At 46.1% G+C, this 15,139-nt stretch overlaps 1 protein-coding gene across 3 annotated transcripts in view; it reads right to left on the bottom strand.

Moving 5' to 3' along the window:
• The window catches only part of SLC9A8 (solute carrier family 9 member A8), a 74,692-nt gene extending 71,380 nt beyond the window's left edge, over positions 1-3,312 (bottom strand). For 2 of the 3 annotated variants that reach the window (XM_005215060.5, XM_005215061.5), the window contains exons 1-2: positions 3,264-3,312; positions 1,206-1,384 (exon numbers count right to left, since the gene is read on the bottom strand). In XM_005215060.5, coding sequence (XP_005215117.1) covers positions 1,206-1,384; positions 3,264-3,277 — 193 coding nt within the window. In that variant the 5' untranslated portion in view covers positions 3,278-3,312. Of the gene's footprint in view, positions 1-1,205; positions 1,385-2,672 lie in introns of all 3 variants that reach the window. The other variant, XM_010811761.4, reaches the window with a different exon arrangement.
• Between the last annotated feature and the right edge of the window lie 11,827 nt (positions 3,313-15,139).

Raw genomic sequence — 15,139 nt, 5'->3', positions numbered from 1 at the left:
ATGCATGAAAGTGAAAAGTGAAAGTGAAGTTGCTCAGTCGTGTCTGACTCTTAGCAACCCCATGGACTGCAGCCCACCAGGCTCCTCCGTCCTTGGGATTTTCCAGACAAAGAGTACTGGGGTGGGGTGCCATTGCCTTCTCCAGTATTAGCCTCTGCTGCTGCTGCTAAGTCGCTTCAGTCATGTCTGACTCTGTGTGACCCCAGAGATGGCAGCCCACCAGGCTCCCCCGTCCCTGGGATTCTCCCGGCAAGAACATTGGAGTGGGTTGCCATTTCCTTCTCCAATGCCTGAAAGTGAAAAGTGGAAGTGAAGTCGCTCAAGTTGTCTGCTTGAAAGCTACAGAGACGTGTCCGACTCTTCTCAACCCCATGGACTGCAGTCTACCAGGTCCTCCGTCCATGGGATTTTCCAGGCAAGAGTACTGGGGTGGGGTGCTATTGCCTTCTCCAATATTAGCCTCCAGTCTCCCTTAACACAGATCTGTCAATTAATTTAAACTCTATGGGCCTAAATTTCTTCACCTGTGAAATAAGTATGTTGAATAAAATGAGATCTTAAGCCTGAGAGAGTGAATCTCTTTGAAGAAAAATATCACGTGAGTAAAGAGCGGCACAGGTGCTACACAGACATGGCAAAAGCGGTGACCACAGTTAGCAGGAGCGACAGAGATCACAGAAAGCGGTGTGCTAACACAGGGGGTCTGGTCTTTCACTCACAGCAAACTCTTAACTAAGGGAAAGTTTACACGGAAGCCGAACGGACACAAGAGACAAAATGCGGCTCTGGTCAGAAAGTCAGACGCTCTGCCGTGTGACCCCCAACCCCCACCCACGGCGTCATACAGACACACCCAGAGACTCATGAGCAGAATCTGAAATACAATGAACTAGAAGATGCTCAAGGCTCTTTCCAGATCAAGAATTCCTGAAGTCTTTGTTTCAAAGGACATCTACAATAAAGATGTTCTTCAGAATGACTAAGCTCAAAGATTTTATAAAGAAAGAGGACTATGAGATGAAACAGTTATGGCATCAGGAACTGATCAGTGACCCTCCGTGTATGAACTGAAAGTCAAATGAGAGGCAGACTTGACACAGTCAACAGTAGCTGACCCGGGGTTGACCACACAGACAGCGCACACAGACGCTCAAAACGCCAGGGGCTGGTGTTTCTGCGAACATTCGCCGAGGACCCGCATTCACCTAGGACGAGGAGGCTGAAGAAAATGGTCATGCCGCTCGACTGCTCTTCCTGCTGAGCTTGCTCCCCTGTCTGCACCGGGAGGATGGGCTTGGCAGGGGTCGGGAGCACCAGTTTCGTAGTGACCACCAGGGTGGTGTGAAGGGTGACATTGAAACCTTCATGAGTCGTGTTGGGGAACCTGTTGGAGAACATAAAAAGCAGCAGAATTAGACAAAGGAAAGAGGGCCCGGAGTTATCAACACATACACAAACCAGAAAGAGAACTTTGGCATAGAGCTCTATGGCATTCACAAGGCCCGCAACCAGGAGGCAAGCCTTGGAGAGAAGCTGGTTAGGAAAATTCCTGCCTGCTGCTGCATGAGGGTACGGGTGGCCTCAGGTGCGCTGAACACAACCACTTAGAGGTCAGGGACAAAGGGAATCATGGCCAGTGTAGAACCAAATGCTGCCTGCTCTTTGGCCCTTAATGGGGGATTTAAGGACTAAGCACAACAGAAATTCCAAGATCCAACATCATTTACTAAGTGCCTTTACTTCTCCAGCTTACATTCTTTCCTTAGATCGAATGTGCAAGTCGAAGAAGCCACTGATTTTACTCAATTGTTGATTAAGTCTGAATGCCCCACCCTACTTTACAAGAACCTCAGTTCAGTGGCCCAAAAGTAATCCCCTCTGTAACACCCCCACTCCATCCCACCACTGTGTTCCTCACAGCTACCTCCTCACTTTGTGTTGGGACTGTAAACCAGTGTGATATTGACGTAGTAACCATTGCAGCTGTGATTGTAACAACTGATGTTTTTTGAGTACTGCCTCATTCTGGGACCAGGTAACATACAAACTTGCATTTAACAGGCATTAACAAGCCTGAGGTGGACACTGCTACTTTCTCTTTTTTACCTGTGAACAACAGGCTCAGAGAGCCTTTTGTTATGCCTGTTGGCTTAACTTGGCCAGTATCTCAGTCAGTCAGTGGCAGAATCAAGCCAGATTTGAATCCAAATTTGAAATCACTGAGCCATACCACCTCTTCTGCTTTGTGCTGCTGAGGCCCAGTTTAGTGTCTGTGACAGCCAAGATGTTCAGTAAGTAAGCTAACTAAATGAAATGACCACTAGGCTAAAAGACATATAGAAAACTTGTCAGGCAAGGGAGTCAAATTTCAACTGTTGGCTTGGTTCCTTGTTAATTTTTATACACTCCTTCCACAAAGATGGGCATCTATAACATGCAACAGACTGTGCCTGGCAGGTATGCAGAAAAGACTAAAAGAGTGGTCCTTCGCCAGAGGCAACTGAAGGACGGAGATACCTCACTCCCTTTATCTTATACAGCCAGCTCCCCTGCTTTCTACACTCCAGCCTTCCCTGTTTTCTGTCCCTCAAAAGACACTAAGCTCTTTGTGGCACCTGTCTTCCCTCTCCTATTCCTCCTTTTGGTCTCTAAGGTTTCATCCGGCACGTCACCTGTTCCTGAGAAGCCTCCTCCACCCCAGTACCACTCGGCTTCCTTCCGAGCACTGAAATCATCTTGTCTATTCATGGTCTTCTCTTTAAACTAGAATGAAAGCTCCTTGAGAGGGACTCCTGGTCGGTCTCCATCTCTACCATGTGACCAGGGCCTGATCGACAGTAGATGGCCACCAGTTTAATGAATAAATGGATTTCATTGAAGGAAACAAGAAAACATGATCGTTACAAACGGAGGAGGGGACTGGCTACGTAAGGGGTGGGGGGGACTTGCTGGAGGCGGCGGAGCGCTGCGTAATCAGCAGATGAACGAAAAATGGGAAAGTGAAATCTGGGCTGCGGTTTCCGCAAGGCAGCTTCCGAGATCGACGACGAACGGCCGATAACTAGCCAGAGGGTCCAACCTCAAGGGGGCCGCGCCGCCCAGGCCCGCCCCTCCCCCTGCTCGCAGGCGCCAGCATGGTCAGTCCCGGCCAACCAGCGCGAGGAGCTCCGCCTTCTGGGGCCGGAGGGCGGCCTGAAGGGCTCGCTGTCACCCGACGGGGCCCAGCCCTGCCGCCTCAGCCGCCCAGGAAAAAGCCCACTCACTCCTCTTCCGCCATCTTCTCCCCAATCCCGCGGAGCCTCCGAGACCACCGAGCGCGGGGCTAGCAGGGCCCGCTTTTGCTTCCGGCTTCCGCTGGAGGCGCGGGCGGGCCGACCGGCAGCGGGGCGGAGTCTCGGCTGCACGAGGCCGGCATTTCTGTCCCATCGTCTCTATGGCCGTAGGGTGGGAGGATGCGCGTGGGAGGACCGCGGGGAACTTTCAAGATGTGTGGCCGCACTTCTTTTGGCCCCTCTGGCCCTGCGAAGTTCCGGCTGTTCCCTTCCACAGGGTTGGGACGTTTTGGGGAAACTCCTGTGAGGTGACTGTGACTCATCCTGAAAGCACGCGCGTTCCTCCCGGTGTCCAGGAATTGACCATAGTTAAAGTGGGTCGGAAGCTTCTAGAGTAAGCTGAGCGGAGGGACCCCAGGGGTATACTCCCCCAGTCTCTGTTTTCCCCAGCCCGAAAGAGGACTAGCTACCTGGGTTTTGCAGAATTGTGCAGTATTCGGAGAAGGCGATGGCACCCCACTCCAGTACTCTTGCCTGGAAAATCCCATGGACGGAGGAGCCTGGTAGGCTGAAGTCCATGGGGTCGCTAGGAGTCGGACACGACTGAGCGACTTCACTTTCACTTTTCACTTTCATGCATTGGAGAAGGAAATGGCAACCCACTCCAGTGTTCCTGCCTGGAGAATCCCAGGGACGGGGAAGCATGGTGGGCTGCCATCTATGGGGTCGCACAGAGTCGGACACGACTGAAGCGACTTAGCAGCAGCAGCAGCAGCAGCAATATTCTATCTGTAAACATTTATTGAGTTCTGACTGTATTCCTGTCTTTAAAATAGAGGATGATGATCTAAGAATGAATCCTTCATTCATTCGTTCATTGTCTCAACAAATAATAAGACGCCTATACGTGGTTCCAGGTGGCCCAGTGATAAAGAATCCGCCTGCCAATGCAGGAGACACAAGAGACACCGGTTTGATCACTGGGTGGGGAATATCACCTGGAGGAAGAAAGGGCAATATTCTTGCCCGGAGAATCCCATGGACAGAGGAGTCTGGTGAGCTACAGTCCACGAGGGTCGCAAAGGGTCAGACAGGACTGAGCATGAAGGCACATGGTTAATGTCGTGGTCTGTGTGGGTTGGAAAAGAATTACCAGACACCAGGCAGAATGAAAGGAGAATAAAGTTTATTTCCAAGGCCCCCCTTGGGGTTTTTTTTTTTTGTTTTTTTTTCTGTTCTTTTGTCCTTGGGAAACCACAGTTAGCAGTGATCTGTGGGGTTGGGGAAACAGGAAAGAACAAAGTGAAGTTGGAGGGGTAGGAAGGCCCCCACCCGGAGAGCTGGTACCCTCTTGTGAGGCCTTTGGCTTTGATGCCAGCTCTGTAGCTACTTCCCTTCCTGGTGGCAACCATCGTAGCTCAGCAGCTGTGATAGCTGTTTAAACCCTTTATCTGGCTCTGCTGTTCTTCCTTAAGCTTTTCCCACAGCAGAGGGACTAAACACACACAACAGAGGCCCCAGTGAACCTTTTAAACTTGAGTCATTCCCCTGCTTAAAAGGTACCCTGGCTTCCAGTCTCAATCAGAGGGAAAAAAAGGTGGAGAAGCTCCAGGACTCAACCCCGGCCCCTCTGCCTTGTGAGGTCAATCCCCTCCCCTCCTACTCACACTTTCCACTGTGGTCACAGTGACTTCTTTGGGGGCACCTGAAACACACCAGGATCACTTCTACCTCTGCGCTGGCCAAGCCCTTGGCCAAGAATCCTCAGCCCTGGGACTTCCCTGGTGGCCCAGTGGCTAAGACTCTGGGCTCTCAATGCAGGCGGCTGGGGTTCCAGCCCTGGTGAAAGAACTGCATCCCACATGCTGCAACTGAGACCTGGTACAGCCAAATCAATAAAACCTTTTAAAAAAGAATACTCAGCTCCTCGGTTGCTCCTTGACACCCACTTTCTGTTTACCCTTTTCTTGTCCAATATGCCTTCCCTGACTGACCTGTCTAAAATCCAAGTGCTCTTCCCTTTACTGCGTTCTTTTCCTCCATAACCCTGAACATATTATATGTTTTACTTATATGTTCATTTATTGTTCTCTCCATGAGAACATAAACTTCTGAATGCCAAAGTTTTGTTCTTTTTTATTTCTAGTGCCTAGCATAGTACCTGGCATAAAGCAGCTACTAGAGAGAAAAATGACCCTCAGACCCTAATACTCCAGTGGTTATGACTGCACTTCCAATGCAGGGGGCAAGAGTTGGATTCCTGGTCAGGGAACTAAGATGCCACATGTATTGGCGTAGCCAAAAGTAATTTAATTTAATTTAAAAATGAACAAATAATCCATTTTGAGTTTATTTTTGTGTATGGTGTTAGAGAGTGTTCTAATTTCATTCTCAGAATAAGAGAAAATATTTGCAAATGAAGCAACCAACCAGGGATTAATCTCCAAAATAGACAAATGGTTATGCAGCTTAATATAAAAAAAAGCAAAACACATAACCAAATCAAAAAATGGGCAGAAGTTCTAAAGGAGACGTTGTTATTCAGTCTGTTTGTCGTGTCTGACTCTGCAACCCAACAGACTTGGGTGCTGCAACCCAAACAGCACGCCAGGCTTCCCTGTCCTTCACCATCTCCCAGAATTTGCTCAAACTCATGTCCATTAAGTCAGTGATGCCATCCAACCATCTCATCCTCTGTCACCCCCTTTTCCTGCTTCAGTCTTTCCCAGCATAAGGGTCTTTTCCAAAGAGTCGGTTCTTCGAATCAGGTGGCCAAAGCATTGGAGCTTTAGCATCAGTCCTTCTAATGAACATTCAGGACATAAAGATGGCCAAAAGAAAACATAAGGATGACCAAAAAGTGCATGTTCAACATCATTAAAGATTCAGTTCCGTTCAGTTACTCAGTTGTGTCTGACTCTTTGTGACCCCATGAATCGTAACACACCAGGCCTCCCTGTCCATCACAAACTCCCCAAGTTTACCCAAACTCATGTCCATCGAGTCAGTGATGGCAGCCAGCCATCTCTTCCTCTGTCGTCCCCTTCTCCTCCTGCCCCCAATCCCTCCCAGCATCAGGGTCTTTTCCAATGAGTCAACTTTTCACATGAGGTGGCCAAAGTATTGGAGTTTCAGCTTCAGCATCAGTCCTTCCAATGAACACCCAGGACTGATCTCCTTTAGGGTGGACTGGTTGGATCTCCTTGCAGTCCAAGGGACTCTCAAGAGTCTTCTCCAACACCACACTTTAAAAGCATCAATTCTTTGGCACTCAGTTTTCTTCACAGTCCAACTCTCATATCCATACATGACCACTGAAAAAACCATAGCCTTGACTAGATGGACCTTTGTTGGCAAAGTAATGTCTCTGCTTTTGAATATGCTATTTAGGTTGGTCATAACTTTCCTTCCAAGGAGTAAGCATCTTTTAATTTCATGGCTGCAGTCACCAACTGTTGTGATTTTGGAGCCCAGAAAAATAAAGTCTGACACTGTTTCCACTGTTTCCCCATCTACTTCCCATGAATTGATGGGACCAGATGCCATAATCTTCGTTTTCTGAATGTTGAGCTTTAAGCCAAGTTTTTCACTCTCCTCTTTCACTTTCATCAAGAGGCTTTTTGGTTCCTCTTCACTTTCTCCCATAAGGGTTGTGTTATCTGCATATCTGAGGTTATTGATATTTCTCCTGGCAATCTTGATTCCAGCTTGCGCTTCTTCCAGCCCAGCGTTTCTTATGATGTACTCTGCATATAAGTTAAATAAGCAGGGTGACAATACACAGCCTTGACGAACTCCTTTTCCTATTTGGAACCAGTCTGTTGTTCCATGTCCAGTTCTAACTGTTGCTTCCTGACCTGCATATAGGTTTCTCAAGAGGCAGGTCAGGTGGTCTGGTATTCCCATCTCTTTCAGAATTTTCCACAGTTTATTGTGATCTACACAGTCAAAGGCTTTGGCATAGTCAATAAAGCAGAAATAGATGTTTTTCTGGAACTCTCTTGCTTTTTCGATGATTCAGCAGATGTTGGCAATTTGATCTCTGGTTCCTCTGCCTTTTCTAAAACCAGCTTGAACTGGTTTTAGAAAGTTCACGGTTCACGTATTGCTGAAGCCTGGCTTGGAGAATTTTGAGCATTACTAGCGTGTGAGATCGGAGAAGGCAATGGCGCCCCACTCCAGTACTCTTGCCTGGAAAATCCCATGGACCGAAGAGCCTGGTGGGCTGCAGTCCATGGAGTCACACAGAGTCGGACATGACTGAAGCGACTTCACTTTCATTTTTCACTTTCATGCATTGGAGAAGGAAATGGCAACCCACTCTGGTGTTCTTGCCTGGAGAATCTCAGGGACGGGGTAGCCTGGTGGGCTGCTGTCTATGGGGTCGCATAGAGTCAGACACGACTGAAGCGACTTAGCAGCAGCAGTAGCAGCATGTGAGATGAGTGCAATTGTGCGGTAGTTTGAGCATTCTTTGGCATTGCCTTTCTTTGGGGTTGGGATGAATTAAAGATTAGAGAAAAGCAAATCAAAACTACAGTGAGGTGTTATCATGTGCTATCAAAATGGCCATCATCAAAAAATCTATAAACAATAAATGTTGGAGACAGTGCGGAGAAAAGGGAACCCTCCTACTCTCTTCATGGGAATATAAATTGGTACACTCACTATACTAAAAATAGAACTACTGTATGATCCAGCCATTCCTGGTTATATACCCAGAGAAAACCATAGTTCAAAAAAGATACATGTACCCCGATGTTCACTTATTATTTACAATAACCAGGACATAGAAACATACTAAATGTCCAGCAGTGGAGGAATGGATAAAGAAGACATGGTACATGTATATACACAATGGAATATTCAGTTCAGTTCAGTCACTCAGTCGTGTCCAACTCTTTTCGACCCCATGAATCGCAGCACGCCAGGCCTCCCTGTCCATCACCAACTCCCAGAGTTCACTCAAACTCACGTCCATAGATTCTGTGATGCCATCCAGCCATCTCATCCTCTGTCGTCCCCTTCTCCTCCTGCCCCCAATCCCAGCATCAGAGTCTTTTCCAATGAGTCAACTCTTTGAATGAGGTTGCTGCTGCTGCTGCTAAGTCGCTTCAGTTGTGTCCAACTCTGTGCGACCCCATAGATGGCAGCCCACCAGGCTCCCCTGTCCCTGAGATTCTCCAGGCAAGAACACTGGAGTGGATTGCCATTTCCTTCTCCAATGTATGAAAGTGAAAAGTGAAAGTGAAGTCGCTCAGTCATGTCTGACTTAGCGACCCCATGGACTGCAGCCTACCAGGCTCCTCTGTCCATGGGATTTTCCAGGCAAGAGTACTGGAGTGGGGTGCCATTGCCTTCTCCATCACATGAGGTTACTCAACCATAAAAGAACAAAATGATGCCATTTGCAGCAACACAGATTGTCATAGTGAGTGAAGTCAGACACAGAAAACCGAATATAATATCACTTATATGTGGAATCTTTAAAAAAAGATACAAATGAAGTTATTTACAAAACAGAAGTAGAGTCACAGGTGATGAAAACAAACTTATGGTTACCAGGGGATAAGTAGGGGAGGGATAAATTAGGAGATTGGAATTGACGTATATACACAACTATTTGTAAAATAGATAACTAGTAAGAACTAGCTGTATAGCGTAGATATTCGATAACAGCCTATAGAGGAAAAGAATCTTAAAAAGAGTGGAAGGACTTTCCTAGTAGTCTAGTGGTTAAGAATCCGCCTTGCAGTGCCGAGGACACAGTTTCAATCCCTGGTTGGGGAAGTAAGATTCCACACGCCTCAGAGCAACTAAGCCCACACTGCAACTACTGAGTCCAACAGAGCAAATAAAGAAATAATTTGAAAAAGAGAGTGGATATATGTAGAATTGACTCACTTTGCTGTACACCTGAAACTAACCCAACATTGTAAATCAAGTATACTCCAAAAATAAAGTTTGTTAGCTCCAGAAGTGTTAGGAAACACGAAGGATTTGAAAAGAGGAGTGCTGTGGAGAGTCGGGGGTGGGGAAGCGGGGGAAGGATGGAAGGTCTCAACTAGGAGGCCTTTGCAGTAATCTGGGCGAGGGCTGGTGGCGCTTTGAACTAAGGTGATACCTTCGGTATGGCAGGAATGATTGGGCTGTGGGTGGGTGCTGAAGGCAGGATTTGAGGATGGACTTGGGAGAAAGAAAGGAGTCAAGGATGATGTCAAGTTTTTGGCACTTGAACTGGGTGGAGAAAAGATCTATCTATCTGGCTCAAATTCTCTGCCAAAAGGATTTAAGCTCTCTCGACGCTTGTGCAAGCTCACTGAGAGAATGGGCTCATAATCAGCCGATGTTTTCTGTCCTTCCTGTGGGTGTGGTGCTGGGCTATCATTTCCTCGATTCCTTACATTTCTTTCAGGCAGGTATTATCATCAAAGCACAGAGACATCAAGCTACTTGCCTAAAGTCACACAGCTAGCAAATACTGAGCTGGGATTCAGCTCAGTTCAGTTCAGTTCATTTCAGTCGCTCAGTCGTGTCCAACTTTTGTGGCCCCATGGGCTGCGGCAAGCCAGGCTTCCCTGTCCGTCACCAACTCCCGGAGCTGCTCAACCTCATGTCCATTGAGCCGGGGATCTCTCTGAGTCACATTCATTAGCCGAGACCTCAAGGCTGCCACTTTTCTTCCAGCCCCAGAAAACCCCACCTGGCTGGATTTGGGCTCCCCGGGGCTGGAGGTAGGTTTCTTTGCATCAGGCTGCAGGCTGTGGGCCAGTCACGATGAACACAGGGCCCTGAACTCATCGAGGGCTGCCCGGTTTTTTGTTTTTTTTTCTGTAACATCTTATGGAAAAACCTGGACGAACTTTCTGGCCAACCCAATAGTCACCGTGCCACCCACTGCTCTTGACAGGGCCAGATCCAGGCTTCGTGCCAGTCATGGACCTACTGCCAACTGGGAGGCTGGAGAACACCCGTTCTCAGGACTGTGGGCCAATCCCAGGTCCTTCTCACCGATTCCTGGGCATGAATCTAAAATCTCCGGTCACTGCCCTCAGGAAGGTAAATAAAGCGTTTCAGCATGTAGTTCTGGTCTCGTGCGCCATGCCAGCAGAGCGGGGGCAGGCTCTGGGGTCAGGCATTCCTGGCTCTCCACCCCAACTCAGGACCTGTTGTTTCACAACCCTGAGACCCGTCCAACACCCTCAGAGCTGCAAGTTCCTATCTTAGTTTTGGACAGAGCCCCTCTTTGGAAGGCTGTTGTAAGATTGGACAGAAAACTCTTGCCTTGGTTCTTTGTGCCCTCTTACCCCTAATCTTCCTTTTTCTTGCCTATTTAGGTCTCAGCTCAAATGTCACCTCTTCTGGGAGGCCCTCCCTGACCAGTCTAAAGCAGGGGTCAGCAAACTTTTTTGGGTAAAGAACCAGACAGTAAATGTTTTAAGCTTTGTGGGCATTCTGCTTTGTGGCAACAACTAAACCCTGCCATCGCAGTGGGAAAGCAGCCATCTCCAGTTTAAATAGGCATGGCTGTGTTCCAGCAAAACTCTATAGATACTGAAATTTAAATTTCTTGTGACTTTCACATGTCATGAACTGTTCTTACTATTTTTTCTCAACCATTTAAAAATATAGAAAGCAGGCTTCTCTGGTAGCTCAGAGGTAAAGGATCTGCCTGCCAATGTAGGAGACACGGGTTCTATCCCTGATCTGGGACGATCCCACATACCCCAGAGCAACTGAGCCTGTGCATGGCAACTACTAAGCCCGAGCTCTGGAACCTGGGAGCCACAACTCCTGGGCCCCGGTGCTGTACCTACTGCAGTCTGAATGCTCTAGAGCCTGTGCTCCTCAGCAAGAGAAGCTGCTGCAGTAAGTCTCTGGGAACTGCAACTAGGGAGGAATCCCTGCCCGCCACAACTAGAGAGGAGTCCACGTAGCAAGGAAGACCCAGCACCACCAAATTAATTAACTGATTAAATTATTAAAAAGTATATTTTAAAAATATAGAAAGCATTCTTAAGTCACAGGCCATATAAAAACAGCTGGCAGTCTGGAATCTGGCCTGCTGTGGGCTGCCAACCCTGGTCTAGTTTTGTGTGTTTTTTTTTTCAAGCCATGCATCATGGCATGTGGGATCCTAGTTCCGCTACCAAGGATCGAACCTCTGCCCACCCCATTGGACTGCAAGGGAAGTCCCACCCTGGTGGGACTGATAGCCATCAGATATTTTCCCCCCTTCTTCCCTCCCTCCCTTCTTTCCTTTCTTCCTGAGTTTATCTGTGTGTTTGTGTGTATACTCCATGGACCATCTTTTTTTTTTTTTAATTAATAAATTAATTTTAATTGGAGGCTAATTACTCTACAATATTGTGGTGGTTTTTGCCATACATTGACATGAATCAGCCATGGTTGCACATGTGTCTCCCCATTCCGAACCTCCCTCCCACCTCCCTCCCCATCCCATCCCTCTGAGTTGTCCCAGAGCACAGGCTTTGGGGGTCCTGTTTCATGCATCGAACTTGAACTGGTCATCTATTTTACATATGGTAATATACATGTTTCAATGCTGTTCTGTCAAATCATCCCACCCTTGCCTTCTCCCACAGAGTCCAAAAGTCTGTTCTTTATATCTGTGTCTCTTTTACTGTCTCACATATAGGGTCATCGTGACCATCCTTCTAAATTCCATATATATGCGTCAATATACTGTATTGGTGTTTTTCTTTCTGGCTTACTTTACTCTGTATAATAGGCTCCAGTATCATCCACTTCATTAGAACTGACTCAAATGCGTTCTTTTTAACAGCTGAGTAATATTCCATTGTGTAAATGCACCACAACATTCTCATCCATTCGTCCGCTGATGGACTTCTTGGTTGCTTCCGCATCCTAGGTATTGTAAACAGCGCTGCGATGAACTTTGGGGTACACTTTCAATTCTGGTTTCCTTGGTGTGTATGCCCAGCAGTGGGATTGCTGGGTCGTATGGCAGTTCTATTTCCAGTTTTGTAAGGAATCTCCACACTGTTCTCCATAGTGGGTGTACAAATTTGCACTCCCGCCAACAGTGTGAGAGGGTTCCCTTTTCCCCACACCCCCTCCAGCATTTATTGTTTGTAGTCTCTCCTGTCTTTCTTCTGACCTCTAGCTCTCCTAACATTTCTTAAACACCTACTCTGTACCAGGCATTATTCCCAGGGCATTATCCTCAGTGATTTATTTAATCCACTCAATAACCCCATGAGGTACTCATTCACCCAATTTCACACATGTGGAAACTTGGAGTTTTATTCATCCCTCTGTTCCCAGAGTTTAGAAAATGCTGAAGCTGTCAACAAAACTGAGGTACTAAGGAAAAGTTTTTTTTTTTTTTGTCAAAAGAAAGGAAATCAAAGTGATTACCACCAAATGGTTATCAGTAGAGTTTCAGTCAGAGAAGCAGAACAAATAGGAAATATTCATTGAGGGATTTAGTGTAAGGAATTTTCTGCAAACAGCACAGATTTATTATAATTTTGTAGGTTAGAAGTGTCATGGGGGGATTTCCCTGGCTGTCCCGTAGTCTGTGCTTCCAACTCAGGGGGTGCAGATTCCATCCCAGGTCGGGGAATTAAGATCTTTCATGCCGTGAGATGCAGCCAAAAAACAAACAAAAAAACACCCCACAATGCCATGGTCATCACTTCATCTCTGACTCTCCTGCCTTCTCTCCTTTTGTGTCTACATTGAGTCCACCCAGATACTCTGGAAGGATCTCCCCATCTCCAGGTCAACAGATTTAACCACCTTAATTGCCCCTTGTCATGGGACATAACACATTCACAGGGGCCAAGAATTAGCACGTGGACATCTTTGGGAGGTATTTTTCTGCCTACCATGCCATGAAAAATTAAATTCTGTGTTGGCTTTCCTTGTAATTTTTTTTTCTTTTACTATTTGGTATTATTTCACATTCATTTGCACACTGGGGAGAGTTGTGGATAATTTCTTAAAGCCCGCTGACATCAGTGTTTCAATCCGGCCCTGGCCACTTAGCATTTAGTAGGCACTAGAGTTACCAGCACAAATGAAAAAATTGAGCTTGTAGAATTCAGGAAAGTCAGGTGCAACAGGTATGCTTACGATGTGGTGAAAATGTACAGATTCCAGTTCTATCCACGGGCCACTGGATCTTGGGCTGGAGCCTGAGAATCTGAATTTCTTCTTGGCTCTCCCCAACTCTTCTCAGACTCTACTGGTGCCTGCTCATAACATCTTGGGGAGTCCTTCTGCAGCCTAATGGCTTCCTTTCAGCACAACACAAGCCAGCTGTGCTGGGCAGCTGATGCTACCAGAACAGCCCTCGGCCAGTGAATGGAAAGAGCTGGAGGATAAACACCCTCAGTCCTTTGCCCCTTGGGTAAGACAAGTCTGAGGTTATATTCTAGTGTCCCAGAATCCTCCAGTGGGATTAAGCTGCCCACAGTGGTGACCCACTAGAACACACACAGGCACCCAGAGCCAGCCCACCTTCATATAGTGGGTTCTGCCTCCTCGGATTCAACCAACTGTAGGTCAAAAATATTTGAAAAGAAACATTCCAGAAAGTTGCAAAAGCAAAACTTGAATTTGTTGTGCACTGGAAAGTGTTTACATAGCGTTTATTTAATATATTGTGTTAGGTATTAAAGTAATCTAGAGATGATTTAAAGTACGCCGAGGATGTCCTTGGTTATGTGCAGATGCTACATCATTTTATACAAGGGACTTGAGCATCCATGGATTTGGGTATTCGTGAGGATCCTAGAGCCAGTCCCCCTAAGGATACCAAGGGAGACTCTGTGTGTGTGTGTGTGTTTACGTATTTATTCTTGGATGATATAAATGTCCAGGAGTTTACTTTGTGTTGAAAACCTGCTTTGAGGGTATCTCATGAGTTTTGACCCATGATTCTCTCTTTGTGGTTTCTTCTTTGAGACGAGACTTACTCAAGGAGGCATTTTAGAATTTTGTCCTTATTGAGTAACTTTTGTTATTCATTTCTAATTTTATTATACCCAGTAGTATATACTAAACATGTTCTGCTTTTATGGCTTCACAGAGATTTAGTTCATTGCCTAGTTCATGAATAACTTTTGTGAAGTACAGAGAGAAACAATAAAATTTATTTTTGCTTTCAGAGTAAAAATATTGATGTGTCTATAGTAACTCATATTATTTAAATTCTATATACATTTAATTAGGTTTTTAGATCTAAGAAGCTTTTCAGTGCATACGAAATGAAAGAATACCTTTGATAAACAGTAACATTCTGTATAATAGACAATGCCCCAAATACCTTTCTTCCTAGTTTAATAAAAATTATATACTTTAAAAATGCAACTTATAAATGGGACTCTGAACACGTATACAATCATATTTGAAGTGTCCTTGATATACAGTATTGTGTTAGTTTCAGGTATACAACAAAATGATTCAGTTATACGTATTTTTTCAGATTATTCTCCATTATAGGAGAATTAGTTATTAGAAGATGATGCTGTGAAAGTGCTGCACTCAATATGCCAGCAAATGTGGAAAACTCAGCAGTGGCCACAGGACTGGAAAAGGTCAGTTTTCATTCCAATCCCAAAGAAAGGCAATGCCAAAGAATGCCCAAACTACTGCACAGTTGCATTCATCCCACACGCTAGTAAAGTAATGCTCAAAACTCTCCAAGTCAGGCTTCAACAGTATGTGAACCGAGAACTTCCAGATATTCAAGCTGGATTTAGAAAAGGCAGAGGAATCAGACATCAAATTGCCAACATCCATTGGATCATAGAAAAAGCAAGAGAATTCCAGAAAAACATCTATTTCTGCTTTATTGACTACACCCAAGCCTTTGA

Source organism: Bos taurus, chromosome 13 (genome assembly GCF_002263795.3).
Source record: "Bos taurus isolate L1 Dominette 01449 registration number 42190680 breed Hereford chromosome 13, ARS-UCD2.0, whole genome shotgun sequence".
NCBI lineage: Eukaryota > Metazoa > Chordata > Mammalia > Artiodactyla > Bovidae > Bos > Bos taurus.
This window is presented reverse-complemented; position numbering and strand designations above follow the sequence as displayed.